The following is a 19,285-nucleotide window of genomic DNA, read 5'->3' on the forward strand; positions in this document are numbered from 1 at the left end:
AAAAAAAGACAAAACCTTATCAAGACATACCAAGAAATGAAAAAAAATACAAATAAATAAAATTAGATATGCAAGAGGAAGCATTACAACTATACCACAGAAATTCAAAGGGTCATGAGAGACTACTGTGAACAATTATACACTGACAAATTGGACAGCCTAAGAGAAATAGAGAATTTCTAGAAATATACAATCTGTTAAGACTGAAGCAGGAAGAAAATGAAAATCTAAACAGATCAATTACTTGTAAGGAAATTGAATCAGTAATCAAAAACCTCTCAACACAGAAAAGTCCAGAAACAGGTACCTTCACTGGTGAATTCTACCTAACAATTAAAGAAGAACTAATACCAATCCTTCTCAAAATCTTTCAAAAAATAAAATAGGAAGGAACTTTTCCAAACTCATTTTACAAGGCCAGGATTACTCTGATACTAACATCAAAGACACCACAAGAAAATTACAGACTAATATCTCTGATCAACATAGACATAAACATCCCCAATAAAGTTTTAGCAAACCAAATTAAAAAAAGTTTCATACACCATGGTCAACTGGGATTGATTCCAAGGATGTAAGAATGGTTCAACATACACAAATCAATCAACATGATATGCATACCACATTAACAAAATGAAGGAGAAAAATCATAGGTTATCTCAATAGATGCATAAAGTGCTTTTGACAAATATCAACATCAATTCATGAGAAACAGTGCCAATAATTTGAGTACAGAGAGAATGTACCTCAACATAAAAAAGCCACATATAGTAAGCCTACAGCTGACGTGATACTTCTAAAATAAGGGAAAAGACAAGGATGCCAACTTTTGTCACTTTTATTCAACAGATAACTAGAAGTCCTAGCCACAGCAATTTGGCAAGAAAAAGAAATAAAAGGCATTCAAATTGTAGAGGAAAAAGTAAAACAGTCTCTATTTACAGATGGCATATTATATGTAGAAAACCCTAAAGACCACCAATAAACTGTTAGAATTAGTAAATGGATTGAGTGAAGTTGCATGATACAAAATCCATATACAAAAATCGGTTGTATTTCTATATACTATCCAAAAGATAAATGAAGAAAATAATCCCAATTATAGTTGTATCAAAAGATTAAAATACCTAGGTAGAAACTGCACCAAGGAAATAAAAGTACTGTACACTGAAAAGTATAAGACACTGATGAAAGAAATAGAGGAAGACAAAAATAAATGTGTTCGTTGGTTGGAAGAATTAATATTATTCCGATGTTAATACTGCCCAAAGCAATCTACAGATTCAACGCAACCCCTTTTGAAATTCCAATGGCTTTTTCCCCAGAAATAGAATAAACAATCCTAAAGTTTTCATGAAACCACAAAAGGCTTGAAACAGCCAAAACAATCTGGAGAAAGAACAAAGCTGGAGGCATCACACTTCCTTATTTCAAACTATATTACAAGGGAGTAGCAATCAAAACAGCATGGTATTGGTATAAAAACAGACACATATTTCAATGATCATAATAGTCCTTTTGTATATATGGTCAATTTTTTTTTTGTGACAAAGGAGCCAAGAACATACAATGGAGAAAGGACAATCTCTTCAATAAATGGTTTTGGGAAAACTGGACAGCCACATACAAAAGAATGAAACTAGACTACAATCTTATGCCATACACAAAAACCAACTCAAAATGTGTTAAAGATTTGAATGTGAGACCAAAAACCATAAAGCCCTTAGATGAGGACATGGGGTAAGTTCCATGACATAGGTCTTGGCAATGATTTTTTTTTTTTTATTTGATGCCAAAAGCAAAGGCAACCAAAGCAAAATTAAACAAGTGGAACTGCACCAAATTGAAAAGCTTCAAAACCACAAAAGAAAACCATTAACACAATGATAAAGACATTCTTACAGAATGTCTGCCTTACAAGGAGAAAATATTTGTAAGTCATGTATCTATTAAAAGATTGATATCCAAAATACATAATGAACACCTACAACTCAAAAACCAAACCAAAAACAATCCAACTAAAAATGAGCAGAGGAACTGAATGGATACTTATCCAAAGAAGACATACAAATGGCCAACAGGTACATGAAAAGGTGCTCAACATCACTGATCATCAGGGTAATGTAAGTCAAAACTCAGTGAGATATCACTCACACTTGTTAGAATGGTTATCCTCAAAAAAACCAGAGATACCAAGTGCTGGTGGGGATATGGAGAAAATAAAAACCATGTGCACTGTTAGTGGAAATGTAAATTGGCACAACCACTATGGAAAGCAGTATGGAGGTCTCCAAAAAACAAAACAAAACAGAAAACAGAACTAACGTATGATCCACCAATTCTACTTTCAGTAATCCATAGGAAATGAAAACAGGATACCAAAGAGTTATTTGCACTCCTATGTTTATCATAGGATTAGTCAAAGTAGTTAATATGTGGAAACAACCTAAAGTCAGCCAGTGGATAAACTGATAAGATGTGGTGCATGCACACACACACACACACACACACACACACACACACACAAACACACACACACACACACACAATGGAGTATTACACAGCCATTAGAAAGCTGGAAGTCCTGCCATTTGTGACAACATAGATGGGCCTCGAAGGCAGTGTGCTAAGTTAGATAAGCCAGACAGAGAAAGACAAGTACGGCATGGTATCACTTATAAGTGGAATCTAAAAACAAAAAAAGAAGTCAAACTCATAGAAACAGAGGGTGATTAAAGTGGTTGCCAGTGTCAGTTGTGGAGAATTTGGTAAAATGGTACCAGGTATAAGATGAATAAGTTCTGAAGATTTAAAGTAAAATACAGTAATAGCTACTACCTTTGAACTTTGATAAGCTGTAGTAGTTTTCAGATTGTTTGAAGAACAATAAAAATCTGGTATTAGTGTAAAAAGAAAATAAAGGAAAACACAATGATGACTGTTGATAACATTGTATTTTGTAGTTAAAATTTGCTAAGAGGCTGGAGCTTCAATGTTCTCATACACACAAAAGTTAAATATATATGGCAATGGATTTGTCAATTAACCAGATGGGAGGAATCCTTTCACAATGTATACATATATCAAATCACCACAATGTGCACTTTAAATATTTGTTTTATTTGTCAATTAGACTTCAATGAGACTGTTAACAACAAAAAAAGAAAAAGTAAACACAGAAAACAGAACATGTTTGTACACAAGCAGGGCCTTCTTGAACCTCCTGCATGACTTTTTTTTTTTTTTTTAAATAATGTGAGATAGGTTTTCACTGAATTATGATTGTTGGTCAGAGGTCATGGTGCTTCCATTTCTAGGCTTTGGTCCATCTGATGATAATTTCTCTAGGCAGATGGAGCAGAGATGCTCTGTGAAGCACTACTACATCTCCGAATGACTAAAACAAGCTCAAATGCTGATTCTATCTTATGGCTCCAGATACTTCTACATGCAGAGAACTGTTCCACATTTATTTTTACTCTTCCTTTTCATCTTATAATTCCTACAGTTTACTTGGGGATGTGGCCTTAACCGTATACTGCTTTCAGATTGCATTTTGTCTTTTTTTTCTTTTTTTGATAGTCCTAGGATTGAAAACCAACATTTGACAAGTAACTGTCTAGATCATTGTACAAAGAATAGTGTTTTGCTTTTTTTCTTGTGTTTATTAGGAGTTTGTTTTTAAGAGGCAGTAAGTATATCATTGACGCTGAGTTTAGGAACTCCGGAGACAGACTGCTGAGGTATGCCTCCAGGTATGCCACTTATCACATGTGTCACCTTTCACAGGTGTTTGATTTCTCACTGCCTCCCTCACTTTATCATGTGTAAAGATGAGGATGACAATAGTGCCTACTTTTATAGTGTTCAGAGAAGGAGTGTAATGAGCTACTTTCTGTAAAGAGAATGATGTGAAGAAGAGCTTACACATATATTAAGCAGAGGTAGACATGTATGTAAAGTTGAGGTTCTTTGGCATATTTGTGATTATGAGAATTTTAAAAAATTGTTATATGTCCCACACATTCAGAACCAATAGTGCCTATAGGAAAACAAGTGTCTATACAAAAACAATGATAATGTACATAATATGTATGAAAATGAGATATTTCAGTCATCTCAGTAGAAAGAGCTTGTAGGGTACAAGTAAAAATCATGACAAAATCATAATACCAATGACTTGTGTTTCTTGAAGGTTTAAATGCCAGGCCCTATGCTAAGTTTTCTGGTTTCAACAACTATATCCTCATCTGGCTAGTTACATAATATTGGAGAATTTCCTCTTTCTAAGCTCTGATTTTATCATCTGTGAGGTAGTTATTGATATCTGTTCTTAATAAAGGTATATTATTAGAATAAAATGAGATAATGGAATGAAATGATCAGTGAGCTGGTACGTAATTATATGAAATAACATATTGATAAATTATGTATAATATAATCATAATGGTGATTAACAGCTGATCCTGATTTTTCTTGACAGCACAGATGTTTTAGGAGCTGCTGACTTCTCTGACCCTAGGTAGTTTACTGAATCAAAAAAATATATATAATATATATGTTTATAATATACATATCAATGAATATACATATTATATACGATTTAATAATATATTAGCATAATATAAGCATTATATTATGTTAATATGCAACATACTTACATTATGTTTATTATATGAGGATATATAACAATGTAATTATATAATAATGTATAATTGTAACATGTATAATGTATGTTATATATAATACATGAATATTAGTGTAATAATATAATTAATGTATTAGTGTAATAATATGTAATAATACTGTTGTATATATTATTCATTGATAGGTAAAGGTTTTTGTGAAGTATGTCCATTTTAATCATCTTCCTGCCATACATGGAAGGTTTTGGGTTTTTTAAAAATTTTTTTATAATGTTTGGTACCTTTGTGGTGTGCTTGTGGTTAATAGTCAGTTGTCTCTGTGGTCTCAATAATGATCCCATACCTAAATTCTCTTATTTGAGTGTTCTGCCTATCAACAGTTTGCAGGTTTTATTCTTGACTACAATTCTGATCATGCTTTAATTTATATGTTTTGTCCCTGTCTGCTGAGTAGATTGCGAGGCTCCCCTGTGGCATGGTTCATTGCCTTCTTTTGATTCCTGGCATCTAGCACTTTGCTAGGTAGAGCAGGAAACAAGTGATCAGTATATATTCATGGAATACGTAAATTAGGAAAGAATAGGAAGAAAGTCAAATTGACATGAGAGTAACCTGTATTTCTAAGAATCAGGAAACTGAGCTTCAAGAAATCTTAAAGAATATTGATCTAGGAGGATTCGGCCTCTAGGAAGATAACATGATGCCAAATAAGTTAGAATTCGCATGTTCTATTTGTTTCTGGCTGGAGGGTATAAAATAGAGAGTTCCAACTATTCTGAAGCTTTTCTTTTAACTAACTTAATACATTGTAATTCATTAAACAGAGGCGGGCTAGCAGAAAGACTAAATGGACTGCAAAATCGAGAGAGATCTGCCATTTCTTTATGGAGACATCAATGTGTTTCTTACCAAAAGACACTTTCAGGTAAGGTCTGCACTGACATCTGAGACTGGATAAAGAAGATGCTAGTCAAAATTATTTTTTGTTAAGATATATTAATTTAATCATTACTGTTTTCATGACATTTTCTCTTTCTCCAGGTGTCCTATGGGTCTCAAAAATTGTTCTGAAAGATGAGTCCATTCTTACAAGGTCTACTTATCCCTCCCTATAGAGCTTCTCACAGTTCAATAGAAGACATACTCTTGATCTGATTTGGAGAGCTCTGTGTTAGGCTTTTCTTTTGCTCTTAGCTTTTTGCTCATAGCTTTCAGACTTCTGTGACTGTGATCCCTAGTAAAAAATACACCTTATGCATTGAGGAGGGCACCTTTTGGGATGAGCACTGGGTGTTGTATGGAAACCAATTTGACAATAAACTTCATATATTGAAAAATAAAAAATAAATAAAAAAAAAAGAAATACACCTTATATAATCTCCCAGTGCACATATGATTTACATGCATGCACATACCCCTGAAACGTTTTTTAAACAACACTAACCTTAATATGTGTGATATACTCTGCATTGTCTTTTATTTTTCCCATAATCCTAATCTCACTAAATTGATATAGGTCCCTTCTAATAAATTGCAAGATGTAGTTTGAAAGTTGCTACTACAAGCAAGTGACTGAAAACTTGTTTTTTAACAAATTGTTTGATGTTAAGAATATTTCATATACCTGGAAAAGCTCCCTCTTCTGTGAGACTGTGTTTTTTTTCATGGTTTCTTCTTGAGTGGTCTTTCCATTAGGAGTGGGGGAAGAGGTAGGTGGGAATGGTCATCTATTAGTTTTCTCTCCAGGGGGTTCCTTGGAATATGCATCTCAATAGGCTCACAGTTTATTTTGGCACATGTTAGCATGCAAAATAGAACAGCAGTGTTAGATAAAATACTCAACCAGTATGTTGTCAACTGTTGCACTTTTCTCTGGAAGACTTTTTAATTTTGATCTCATTCATTATCTTTAAAATCCCTCCCAGCTGGCACCTGGCTAGCTCAGTCAGTGGAGCATTTGACTCTTGATCTCGGACACGTGAGTTCGAGCACTGTGTTGGGTATAGAGATTACTTAAAATTTAAAAATCTTAAAAAATAAAATGAAGTAAAATTCTTCCCAGCTATCTTCTAGCAACTGCCTTCTCTCACATTCTTGTATTAGAGAGTATTATAATATGACATATGTTATCAGGATGACCTGATACATATGACCCAAGAATACTTTTTTTTATTACAGGATGCTATGAATCAGCCCATTGTTACATTTATTACTTTGTATCTTATCTTTTTTATATATAAAAGATTATATTAAATAATCATCTTCACTACTCATTTGATTAGTCAGAAAACCAGGTATACATAAAGATCGACAATGAGTTTTATTACTCAGGGAAGTCAGTAATAAATACTCTGGCATAAGCACAAAAAGAATTTAATAGTACTTATACCTGAAAGCCACAGGGAGAAAATTTCACTTCAGGCATATTGGTTTGAAAAGATTGGTAGGTCTTTTCCACATGGTAATTCACAGCTTCATGTCTGATAAAAAGAATGCTTTCTTTTCTAATATTTTACCAATGATTTTCATTGATCTGCAGAGACATGTACCCCTCCTTGAACTAATCACTATTGAGGTGGAGTATAATAAATAGCCCTGTAATTAACTTGTGATCTTTTTCAAGACTTATTTAATAAAAATAAGAATGCTTTGTGATTTTAGAATATATTTTTTCATTTTAACCTTTCAGTAATCTTTCATATTCTATTTATAAATATTTACCTGTACGTACGTAACCTCTCAAATGTGAATGTCCTTGATTTGGAGTGATCATTTTCTCCTATAATCTATCCACTTCCACCTCTAACTAGTTTCTGTTTAACTTTGTGTCACTCATCATTTTGAATTTAAATTTTTTTTTTTTTTTTCAACGTTTTTTATTTATTTTTGGGACAGAGAGAGACAGAGCATGAACAGGGGAGGGGCAGAGAGAGAGAGGGAGACACAGAATCGGAAACAGGCTCCAGGCTCCGAGCCATCAGCCCAGAGCCTGACGCGGGGCTCGAACTCACGGACCGCGAGATCGTGACCTGGCTGAAGTCGGACGCTTAACCGACTGCGCCACCCAGGCGCCCCCATCATTTTGAATTTAATTTGGGGTTTTATGCATTATAAATTTCTTTTGTTCTGCTTCAACCAGAAAAATATGGCCATGCCACCTAAATTCTCAAACTTACCCTTCTTTCCTATTCTGCTTTTGCCTCCATTCTTTTGAAGTAATTATATAAGAGAATGGTAAGCTTGGATTTCTTTCTGACTTGATATAAATATTTGACTTGGTCGGGGCACCTGGGTGGCTCAGTCGGTTGAGCGTCCGACTTTGGCTCAGGCCATGATCTCACAGTTTGTGAGCTCGAGCCCCGCATTGGGCTCTGTGCTGACAGCTCAGAGCCTGGAGCCTGCTTCAGATTCTGTGTCTCCCTCTCTCTCTGCCCCTTCCCTGCTCATACTCTGTCTCTCTGTCTCTCAAAAATGAATAAACGTTAAAAAAAAAATTAAAAAAAAAATATTTGACTTGGTCAATTTCAATGAAGCAACTTTTATTTTAGTGATATAGGCCAACTTTGTATTGAGAGGTTGGGATGAGGTCATGAGCCACAGGATGGAAAAGACAGGACAGGAAGAATGGAGGACAGGAGGATAGCAAACAGAGTGACTGGAATACCTAGCTTTTCCTTGGAGTCTGGCCACTGCACACTTAAAAAGCCAGAACACTGTGGGGCCCCTGGGTGGCTCAGTCGGTTGAGCGTCTGACTTCGGGCCAGGTCATGATCCCATGCTTCGTGAGTTTGAGCCCCACTTCAGGCTCTGTGCTGACAGCTTGGAGCCTGGAGCCTGCTTCGGATTCTGTGTCTCTCTGCCTCTCTCCCGCTCACACTTTCTCTCTTTCAAGAATAAATAAACATTAAAAAATAATCTTTTAAGAAAACAAAACATTGAAAGTACCACCTATATGCTACGTTAGTGTTCATGCCACATCCTATTTTCTTTTTCCTCATGAAAAGGTAGAATGGTAATTCTTGAGGGTTCTTAGAGATCTTCCAGTCTCAGCTCCTCTTTGGGGGATGGAGACAGTATGTTGCCTAGAAGAGGGAAGTGACTTGCTCTGATTATTCAATTAAAGGAAGAAACAGGGCTAAAACCATAGCCACCTGCCTGCCAGAGTCATGCTCTTTCCATGGTACCACATCCTGCCTCATGAAAATAATTTTTTTCACTTCTCTACCAATTTGCTCTCTTTTTTTAATGTTTATTTATTTTGAGAGAGAGAGAGAGAAAGAGAGAGGGAAAGAGACTGAGTGCAAGCAGGGTAGGGGCAGAGAGAGAGGGAGTCACAGAATCTGAAGCAGGCTCCAGGCTCTGAGCTGTCAGCACAGAGCCTGACGCAAGGCTTGAATTCAGGAACCATGAGATCATGACCTGAGCTGAAGTCAGATGCTTAACTGACTGATCCACCCAGGAGACCCTCTACCAATTTGCTCTTGATATTACAATTGAGGAATAAACAAACACCCCAGGTTGAATTTTATGTGTCAAATAAGGTATTTTGAATTTTTGTTGACTTTATAGTCTTGAAATATTGTAAATATGCTCAAGGTGAGAGGAAGACTTGGACAAACTTTAATTTGAACCATAAATTCCTAAGAAACTATTGGGGGAAAATAGCTTCTGTCTTTTTTTCTCCTTTGACTTTGTCCTTATCACTGTTGTATCACATTTGGAGGTTTACTGTATGGCAGGTACAATGCTGAGGCTTACTACATATTAAACCATTTAGTATGCAAAATAATGCTCTAAGATTCAGTTTGCTTTTCTTATTTTCTAGATGAAAAATTTGTAGATTGAATATATGGTATAGATGCGGAAGCCCAGGTTTGATGTTATCTCTGTTGTCCATGTTCTTAATCACTAATCCATGTGGGCCTTCATTAGATTATGTGCTTGGGCTGGAGAAAGTTAGGATTAAGAAGGCAAGTGATTAAGGAACCAGCAAAATTAGAAATATTCATACAAATGTCATTTTTGTTTGGGAAAAGGTAGTCTTTCAACATGTAGTTAGTTCCGTGTTGCATTCTTGAGACGACACTAAGCATAGGACGTAAGTTTGAAGGTTATCTAAATAATGAATCTTTTGTAGGATGCCCTCAAATCTTATTATTTTGATAGGGAGATGGCAGATTGTCTTCTTAATTATTCATGTTAACATATAATAGAAATCACTCTACATTGTTGTCCTACCTTCTCATAGTGAATTGACCACAAATTGTTAAGCACAGAATAGAAAGTATCTTCTAGAGGTTGAAATAGAAAAATACCAGGTCAAATAAGTGTGACTGGGTGCCTGGAATGAAGAGAGGGAATATGACCTTTTATTTGGTTCATAAATAAATATGACCTTTTATTTGGTTCATTCCTTATTTGGAATGTTCCTTACGATTTGCCTTCTTTTATTTTTTTTATTTTTATTTTTTTTACTGTTTATTTATTTTGAGAGAGAGGTAGTGGGGGAGGGGAAGAGAGAATCCAAAGCAGGCCCTATGCTATCAGCACAGAGCCCAAAGCAGGTCTCTATCTCACAAACCATGAGATCATGACCTGAGCCGAAATCAGGAGTCAAAGGTTTAACCGACTGAGCCACCCAGGTGCTCCATAATTTCCTTTTTGAATTTGGGGATAGAGGTTATATAAATTATACCACAAATAAAAGACAAAAGCAAAAGAAAACAAAAACAAAGAGCTAAAAACTAATCCATTAATTTCATATATGAATGGCCCATCTCCAATAGATTTTTGTCTTAAAGTCTGAACATCTTTAGATTTAGATTTTATTTTTTGTTTCTTTCTCTTAGATGAATTTCTTACTTTTGAGATCTCTTAGATCCTCTGCTTGGTGTCTTGTAATACATTGTACTATTTTTTTCATTCTTTTTGATATAACTTCTATTGTATTAGGAAGAATATTTCACTGTTTGCTTTGTGGCCTGGCGGAAGAAATTTTTTCTTTCAGTATACAAAATTATATTTTCTTATTTCTATATATTTGTAGTAACTGGGTAAGTAAAAGAAAAACTTAAAAATATTAAATAGAAATAGCTCCCACTGCCCCCAAATCCCAAGAAAAAAAAATTTAGTAAACAGCTGAGATTCAGTGATGGATTTATTAAAATATCTATATTATTAAACTCTCTGAGCCTTTTAATTTCCCGATCATAAGTGAATGTAATAGTACGTCACCTAATGAGCTTGTGCCGACAATAAATCTGATTCTGCATGTAAGCACAAACAGCTGTGAGACAGAGTCAGCACTCAATAGGTGGTGAAAATAAACAGACACTGAATTATTCTGAGGTCATTTTCATACCAGACTGGTAGTTCAGAAGCACCCAAAATCAGCTTCTCCTTCTCTTCCTTGGGGTTTACATGTACCTTTGGGTTAACAAGGTACTGAAGTCACAGTTCCATTTTATTTCTTACACACAGAAGTGGCTTGTTCATCTTAGGTTAATTTTGACTGAATACATTGGGCGTGGCTTTCCCTTCTTCTGATGGGTTTACTGAGAAACCTAGGAATTTTATGAATCAGGTCTTAATTTTTGGTTTAGAAATTAAGTGTAGCATCTCTCTTAGTCTTTATTTCCTTCAGATATGAGAAATAATGGTTTATGAAATTAATATGTAGTTTGTAATTATTTAGCTTGTGGCCTTCTTACATTTCTTCCATTTGAGGAGTATCATCCAATTAATCCATAACAAGGAGGGGTGTGAACTTGCTTATTGATTTGAAATGTTTGAGTGAATGTCTCCAACGTATCTGTCTGCCTTTAAAAAAAAAAAGCAAAACATTTTATTAGGAGATAGTTGTAGATTGACATGTAACTCATACATTTCAAAGAAATAATACAGAATGATTCTCTGTGTCCTTTGCCTGCTTTCCCCCAATGATGACATCTTTCCTAACTGTACTATGACAGCACAACCCAAATATTGTTCCAGGATACAATTCACTGACCTTATTCAAATTTTACCAGTTTTACATGTACTTGTCAGTTTGTGTATATATTTTGTTTATGTAATTTTATCATGTATAGATTCACATGCCCACCACTATAGTCAGTATACAGAAGCATCCATCACCACAAGAATCCCTTCATGCTACCCACAGCCATCTCTTTCCCACCCTTCTCTCTAATACCTTAAAACCATGAATCTTACCATTTCCATAGTTTTGTCATTTCAAAACTGTTATATAAATGGAATAATATGGGGGGGGGGCGCCTGGGGGCCTCAGTTGGTTAAACATCTGACTTCAGGTCATGATCTCACAGTTTATGGGTTCGAGCCCCATGTCGGGCTCTGTGCTGACAGCTCAGAGCCTGGAGCCTGCTTCAGATTCTGTGTCTCCCTCTCTCTCTGCCCCTCCCCTGATCACGCTCTGGTGTGTTTTCTCTCTCTCTCTCTCTCTCAAAAATAAACATTAAAAAAATTTTTTTAAATGGAATAATATGGTGTGTAACCTTTCAGGATTGGCTGTTTTCACTCAGCATAATTCCCTCAAGATTTGATTGTGTATATATCAATAGTTAACTTCCTTTTATTAGTGAGTAATTTTCTATGATGTGGATATACCAGTTGTTTAACTGTGCACCTACTAAGGGACATTTTGATCATTTCCAAATTTGGGCTATTACAAATAAAGGTGCTATGAATGTCAGTGTACAAGTTTTTGAGTGAACATAGGCCTTTATTTTTCTGCTACAAATGATCAAGGGAGCAATTGCCAGGTGTTATAGTAAGGGCATGTCTAGTTTTATAAGACAGTGCATATTTCAAATATTCCAGTGAATATTTCTAAAATAATAAAAAAAAATTTAACACCTTTGCTTTGTGGATTTTAATTTTTTCTTTTCTTCCCTCTTGTATAGCTTACTTTTCTGGGCTATTTTATAACAACCACTTATACCATTTAATAATCAGTTTTGTTTTCCCTGTTTGTTCCTCCAAGTACATTTCAGTATAAAAGACATAGTTCAAGATTCTTCAAACTTGAATAAATTTTAAATGTGTGTCTATTTCCTTGGCTGTTTTTTTGTGATCACTAAGGCCGGGTTGACCTAGCTGCTTAGAGAACAGAGAGAAACATGTGTGCTGCACACGAAGGCTAGTGCAGATGGGCACGTGAGATGACAGGCAGAGAAGAGGCAGTGCAGGGGCCTGATCACTCAGCTCCTGGAGTCTGTGATTGGATTTTCTTAAAATTTATTGAAGTGTAATTAACATATGTTGTATTAGTTTCAGGTGTACAACATACTGATTCAGCAATTCTGTACATTACTCAGTGCTCACCATAAGTGTAGTCACCATACAACGTTATTACCTCATATTTATTGTTGACTGTACTAACTGTATTCCCTATGCTGTACTTTTTATTTCCATGAATTATTTACGTTATAACTGGAAGTTTGTACTCCTTAATCTCCTCTACTTTGCCCATCACCACCACCCCCCATCTCACCTTCCAGTGTGATGCCTTCAAAATATGTATTTTAAAAGGTGTCTGTGGAAGAGGGAATGGAAGATCACAGAGTCAGAAGAAACATATTTCCTAGATTTCTTTTCAGGAACCATTCTATTTTTCTTCTTTTTGAAGGGAAACAGTTTTCCAACACTGCTTTGCCATGGCCAGTTTTTATTACGTGATATCCAAAGCATTTCGTGTGTTTATTGACCCATTAAATCCTCACAATAACCCTTCCAGTTGGATCTTCTATTTAGAGACAGGCACAGCCCTGTGTGTTCGTGTCAGTCTGCCTCAGTGGCCTGTGATAATGGCCCATCTTGTTCTAGGTAGTTTGTTGGGAGGCAGATCCAGGCAGGCACTGAGAGCGTATGCTCATGGCATGACTGAGTTCTGGAGACATGAGCGTAGCAAAGTCTGTCTCCCAGTTCTCCTGTTCATCCTCTGTTCAGTAAGGGCATGACAAGAAGTTTCTCAATGTGGTATCTAAATTCTTAAACTAAAAATTGTTAAGGCTATTCTTAGATGGACAAAACCAGTGAGCTCCTTGTAATGTTTAAGAATACAGAGTAGGAGTACTGATGCATAGGAGCACTTGTACCCCAGTGTTTATAGCAGCACTCTCAACAATAGCCAAATTATGGAAAGAGCCTAAATGTCCATCAACTGATGAATGGATAAAGAAATCGTGGTTTATATACACAATGGAGTACTATGTGGCAGTGAGAAAGAATGAAATATGGCCCTTTGTAGCAACGTGGATGGAACTGGAGAGTGTGATGCTAAGTGAAATAAGCCATACAGAGAAAGACAGATACCATATGGTTTTACTCTTATGTGGATCCTGAGAAACTTAACAGGAACCCATGGGGGAGGGGAAGGGAAAAAAAAAAAAGAGGTTAGAGTGGGAGAGAGCCAAAGCATAAGAGACTCTTTTTTTTTTTTTTTTAATTTTTTTTTTTAATGTTTATTTATTTTTGAGACAGAGACAGAGCGTGAATGGGGGAGGGTCAGAGAGAGGGAGACACAGAATCTGAAACAGGCTCCAGGCTCTGAGCTGTCAGCACAGAGCCCGACGTGGGGCTCGAACTCACGGACCGCAAGATCATGACCTGAGCCGAAGTCGGCCGCTTAACCGACTGAGCCACCCAGGCGCCCCGTGACTCTTAAAAACTGAGAACAAACTGAGGGTTGATGGGGGGGTGGGAGGGAGGGGAGGGTGGGTGATGGGTATTGAGGAGGGCACCTGTTGGGATGAGCACTGGGTGTTGTATGGAAACCAATTTGACAATAAATTTCATATATTTAAAAAAATAAAATTAAAATAAAATAAAAAGAATACAGAGTAGGAGAAAAAAAAGATAAGTGAAACCAATTACTTATCTTCAGATAAGTAATTTTTCACTGAGATTTTTGTTCTAAAAAATTCACTCTAGACTTGAGAAAGAAGAAGATGGGGGAGGGGCAGAGAAACAAGTAAAATTAATGAAGTACAGTAGCATTTACTGGCATCCAAAGCAGGATTCTCTGTCAATTTTCTTTTTCCTCAACTTGCTACTATATGTTGAGAGTTGTCACTAAGCATATGTATGTGAGTTCTCATTTTAGAACACCCTTTGATATGCCTGTAAAGGTAAAAATGCTGTAAGTTTTCTGTACACATGTATGTGTTTCAAAAGTAATAAATATGTTGTCTTGAACTTAGAATAATATTATGAGAGCAAAGAATGAACTTAGTTATTCATATTGGTATTAATATTTAATAGCTTTTTACTAGAATTTTTTTATTTTTTTACTTTTTACCAGTGGGTCATGAACAGCTGAAACTTTGTGACGTGTAGGCCACAAAAAACTATAACATCTGTCGATGCCTTTCTCCAACACTGCTTCGATAGCATCCTGATCTGCTGCCTGGGAAACCTTGTTTTCCACTTAAACCACTAGCCAGCCTCTCCCCAAGTAGTTGACAGAATACCCAGGCTGGCTCACCTAGAAGGGGTACTGAGTCTCCTTAAAACAAATTCCCACAGTTACTCAACTGCCAGACTCTATTAGATAACCTCACCATACACTGTTAGCGTACCTGCTTAGAGTAAATATGTTCAGATTTCAGGAGTTCTCATTTTTTCTTCTTTCTGTCATATTATTTTAATTTCCTAATATCTTCGCATTGAGAATAATTATTTCTTCATTTTCCCACCATGATTTTTGCAAAATTACATTCACTACCTTATTATTTTTCCAGTGCCACATTTTATTTTTATTTTTATTAAAAAAATTTTTTTTAAATGTTTATTTATTTTTGAGAGAAGGAGACAGAGCATGAGGGGAAGAGGGACAGAGAGAAAGGGAGACACAGAATCCGAAGCAGGCTCCAGTCTCTGAGCTGTCAACACAGAGCCCAACGTGGGGGCTTGAACTCATGAACTGTGAGATCATGACCTGAGCTGAAGTTGGACGCTCAAGCGACTGAGCCGCCCAGGCGTCCCTCCAGTGCCACATTTTATGATACATGTCCCCATCAAAGGTTTTGTTGTTGTTGTTTTTAATGTTTATTTATTTTTGAGAGAGAACACACAAGTGGGAGAGTGACAGAGAGAGGGGGGTACAGAGGATGTGAAGTGGACTCTGAGTTGACAGAAGAGAGCCCAGCCTGATTCAGGGCTCGAACTCATGAACCACAAGATCACAATCAGAGCCAAAGTCAGATGCTTAACAGACTGAGCCACCCAGGCGCACCCCAGTTCTGTTATTTTTTATGGGTTTTTTCCTTTCTCCTCCAAAAAATAGTCTCTGTATTTAGGGGGGGAAATCTGCCATTTATTATTTCTTCTTGGATTTCTGAATGTTAGACTTGGAAATTTTTCAGAGATGATGCAAATAAGTAAGACAGTTCAGACTGATGCAGATAATACAGATGATGGCTCCTGCTGAATGCTCCTCCCTTCCAGACATTGAGTGAGGCAGTACACACACACTTCATTCCACCAGAGCCGCACTGTGCCTCCTAGACCACAAAAGGAACCAGAATGTTCTGCTGTTAGTCCATAGAATTAGAAATTGTTTGTTAAATGAAGAAGCTGATTTGGGGGTGGGAGACAGGGCTGCTACTCTTCTAAATTCTGTTTTTCACTGCCTATTGTTAATTTTTTTTTTTCCAACGTTTTTAATTTATTTTTGGGACAGAGAGAGACAGAGCATGAACGGGGGAGGGGCAGAGAGAGAGGGAGACACAGAATCGGAAACAGGCTCCAGGCTCCGAGCCGTCAGCCCAGAGCCTGACGCGGGGCTCGAACTCGCGGACCGCGAGATCGTGACCTGGCTGAAGTCGGACGCTTAACCGACTGCGCCACCCAGGCGCCCCATCACTGCCTATTGTTAAACAAAAGGCCTTCTGTTTTGTTTTTGTTTTTGTTTTTGTTTTTAGATGTTTGAGGTCACTTCAGTTACCTAATTAAAAAACATTGATTCTCCTTTAAGTTGTATTATAGAAAGTAAACAACCAAGTAATATTTAGTGTCTTTTTCTTTTTTTCTTTTTAAAAAACATTTTTTAAAATATTTATTTATGTTTAAGAGAGAGAGAGACAGAGTGGGAGTGGGGAGGGGTAGAGAGGGAGAGGGAGACACAGAATCCAAAGCAGGCTCCAGGCTCTGAGCTGTCAGCCCAGAGCCCGATGTGGGGCTTGAACTCACAGATTGCGAGATCATGACCTGACCTGAAGTCAGACATTTAACCTACTGAAACCACCCAGGCACCCCTCTTTTTCTTTTATTTAAAATTTATTTATTTACTTTGAGAGACAGCAAGTGGAGGAGGGGCAGAGAGAGAGGAAGAGAGAGAATCCCAAGCAGTCTTGATGCTGGCAGCACTAGCCCAACTCGGGGCTTAATCCCACAAACCATGAGATCATGACCTGATGAGATCATGACCAGAGCTGAGATTAAGAGTCAGGCACTGAACCGACTAAGCCACCCAGGTGTCCCTATTTAGTGTCTTCTTCTATAAAATTGTCATGTACATCGTTTATGCGGAGGAAAATTTTTTGTGTGTCTATATTTCTGTGTTGATTTTAGTTATATGAAATATATGTCCTTTTCCCAAACTGCTGCTTTACTGGTGTTTAGAATCTGGTGGTGGAAACAGGATGGTGGCAAGAGAGGTCACGGATGAGGAGCTACACACGTAACTGTTTAGTAATTCAATACCTGCTTATTAAGGACCTGCTGTGCACCACACACTGTGCACCATGAATAAGCAAAATCTGGCCACTGCAATTATGGAACTTTTATTTTACTAACTAGATAGATATGCAAAGAAAGAATATAGGTGCAGGTTGGCATACTGAAGGACTCGTGGAGGGTTTAGGGTGGGCACCACACTGGACAGGCCATGGAAGATAGCTTCAGATTTACAGGGGGTACCTATAGCCTCTGTCTAGGTTCTAGGACAGAATATCAAAGGAAGATAGCTAATGAGTTATGAAACATTGGAGGTTTTTTTTTTCATTAATGTTTTCCAGAAAAATTATATTTTATTTAACTGAGATTTTTTTCTCAGCCCATTTTTTTTTCCTGTTTCTATTTTTCCCCAGTTTTGAGAAAAGCACTGTATAAGTTTAAGGTATACTGCATAAATATTTGACATGCAAATATAAAGTGATTCCAAGATAAGTGTAGTTAACATCCATCATCTCGTATAGATATAAAAGAAAAAGAAAAACTATTTTCTTCTTGTGATGAGAACTCTTAGGACTCCAGCATTAGCTATAGTCACCATGTTGTAGGTTACATCCCTACTACTAATTTATCTTATAACTGAAAGTTTACGCCTTTTGATAATCTTCGTCCAATTCTCTCCCCTCATCCCCCCACACTTGGCTTCCCTCCACCTCTGGGAATCACATCTGATCTCCTTTTCTATAAATTTTGCGGGGGTGGTTGTTTTGTTTTGTTGTTTAATTCTACGTGTTAATGAGATCATACAGTATTTTTTCTTTCTTTCACTTATTTCACTTAGCATAATACCCTCAAGGTCCATCCATGTTGTCACAAATGACAAGATATTTCCTTATTATAGCTGGATAGTATTCCATTGCATTTATATACATATATATGTATGTAATGCATAAATATACATATTAAATACTATATGTATACTATATATAAATGCATATATATGACATATATTAAATGGTATATATACCATATGTAAAAATATATAGTTACTATAAATATATATTATATATAAATACATATAATTTATATGATATGATATGATATAATATCAATAATATATATTTGTATATGTATACCATATTTTCTTCATTCATCTGTCGATGGACCCTTTGGTAGTTTCCATATCTTGGCTATTGTAAATAATGCTGCTGTGAACATGGGGGTGGAGATACCTTTGAAATTATTTTTTCACTTTCTTGAATAAATTCCCAGAAGTGGAATTGCTGGGTGGTATGGTAGTTCTGTTTTTAATTTTTTGAGGAACCTCCATACTGTTTTCCACAGTAGTTATACCAATTTCCATTCCCACCAACAGTATACAAAGTTTTCCTTTTCTCCACATCCTTGCCAGCGTTTGTTGGTTGTTATTCTTTTTGATGCTAGCCATTCAAAAAGGTGTAAAGTGATCTGTCACTGTGGTTTTGATTTTTATTTCCCAAGTGATTAGTGATGTTGTGCATGTTTTCATGTACCTGTTGGCCTGAATGGCCCGTATTTTAAGTGTTTTTCCTTTTGTGCAAAATCATTATAATTGAAAAAATTTTTTTGATTATTACTGAAGTCCAATAAAAGGCAATTTATTTGCCATATATTATATTCAGGCAATGAAATATAAAAGTACAATTTAAACCTTTGGAAAATCCAGGATGCAACAGAATTTTTATTTAAATGCCTTTACTATGCGAATATTTGCTTTTCTGAAATTATATTTTGTGTTGAAATATAACACAAAGAAAAAAGAAAAGAAAATGTAGATATGTAGCTTAACATGTACATATAAAGCAAGTACCACTGGGTTACCTAGGTGTCTCAGTCGGTTAAGCGTCAGACATCAGCTCAGGTCATGATCTCACAGTTCATGGGTTTGAGCCCCTCACTGAGCTCTG

At 36.3% G+C, this 19,285-nt stretch overlaps 1 protein-coding gene and 1 long non-coding RNA gene across 9 annotated transcripts in view; one reads left to right on the forward strand and one right to left on the reverse strand.

Annotated features, from left to right (window-relative positions):
- The window catches only part of LOC131494292 (uncharacterized), a 57,343-nt gene extending 50,486 nt beyond the window's left edge, over positions 1–6,857 (reverse strand). For all 3 annotated transcript variants that reach the window (XR_009253294.1, XR_009253295.1, XR_009253296.1), the window contains exon 1: positions 6,271–6,857. This is a non-coding gene — a long non-coding RNA (uncharacterized LOC131494292). The remainder of the gene's footprint in view (positions 1–6,270) is intronic.
- SPIDR (scaffold protein involved in DNA repair) overlaps positions 1–19,285 on the forward strand; it is a 504,687-nt gene that overhangs the window by 191,697 nt on the left and 293,705 nt on the right. For all 6 annotated transcript variants that reach the window (XM_058698529.1, XM_058698531.1, XM_058698530.1 and 3 more), the window contains one exon: positions 5,471–5,571. In XM_058698529.1, the coding sequence (XP_058554512.1) occupies positions 5,471–5,571 (101 nt within the window). The remainder of the gene's footprint in view (positions 1–5,470; positions 5,572–19,285) is intronic.

This window comes from Neofelis nebulosa, chromosome 14 (assembly GCF_028018385.1).
Source record: "Neofelis nebulosa isolate mNeoNeb1 chromosome 14, mNeoNeb1.pri, whole genome shotgun sequence".
Classification (NCBI taxonomy): Eukaryota; Metazoa; Chordata; class Mammalia; order Carnivora; family Felidae; genus Neofelis; species Neofelis nebulosa.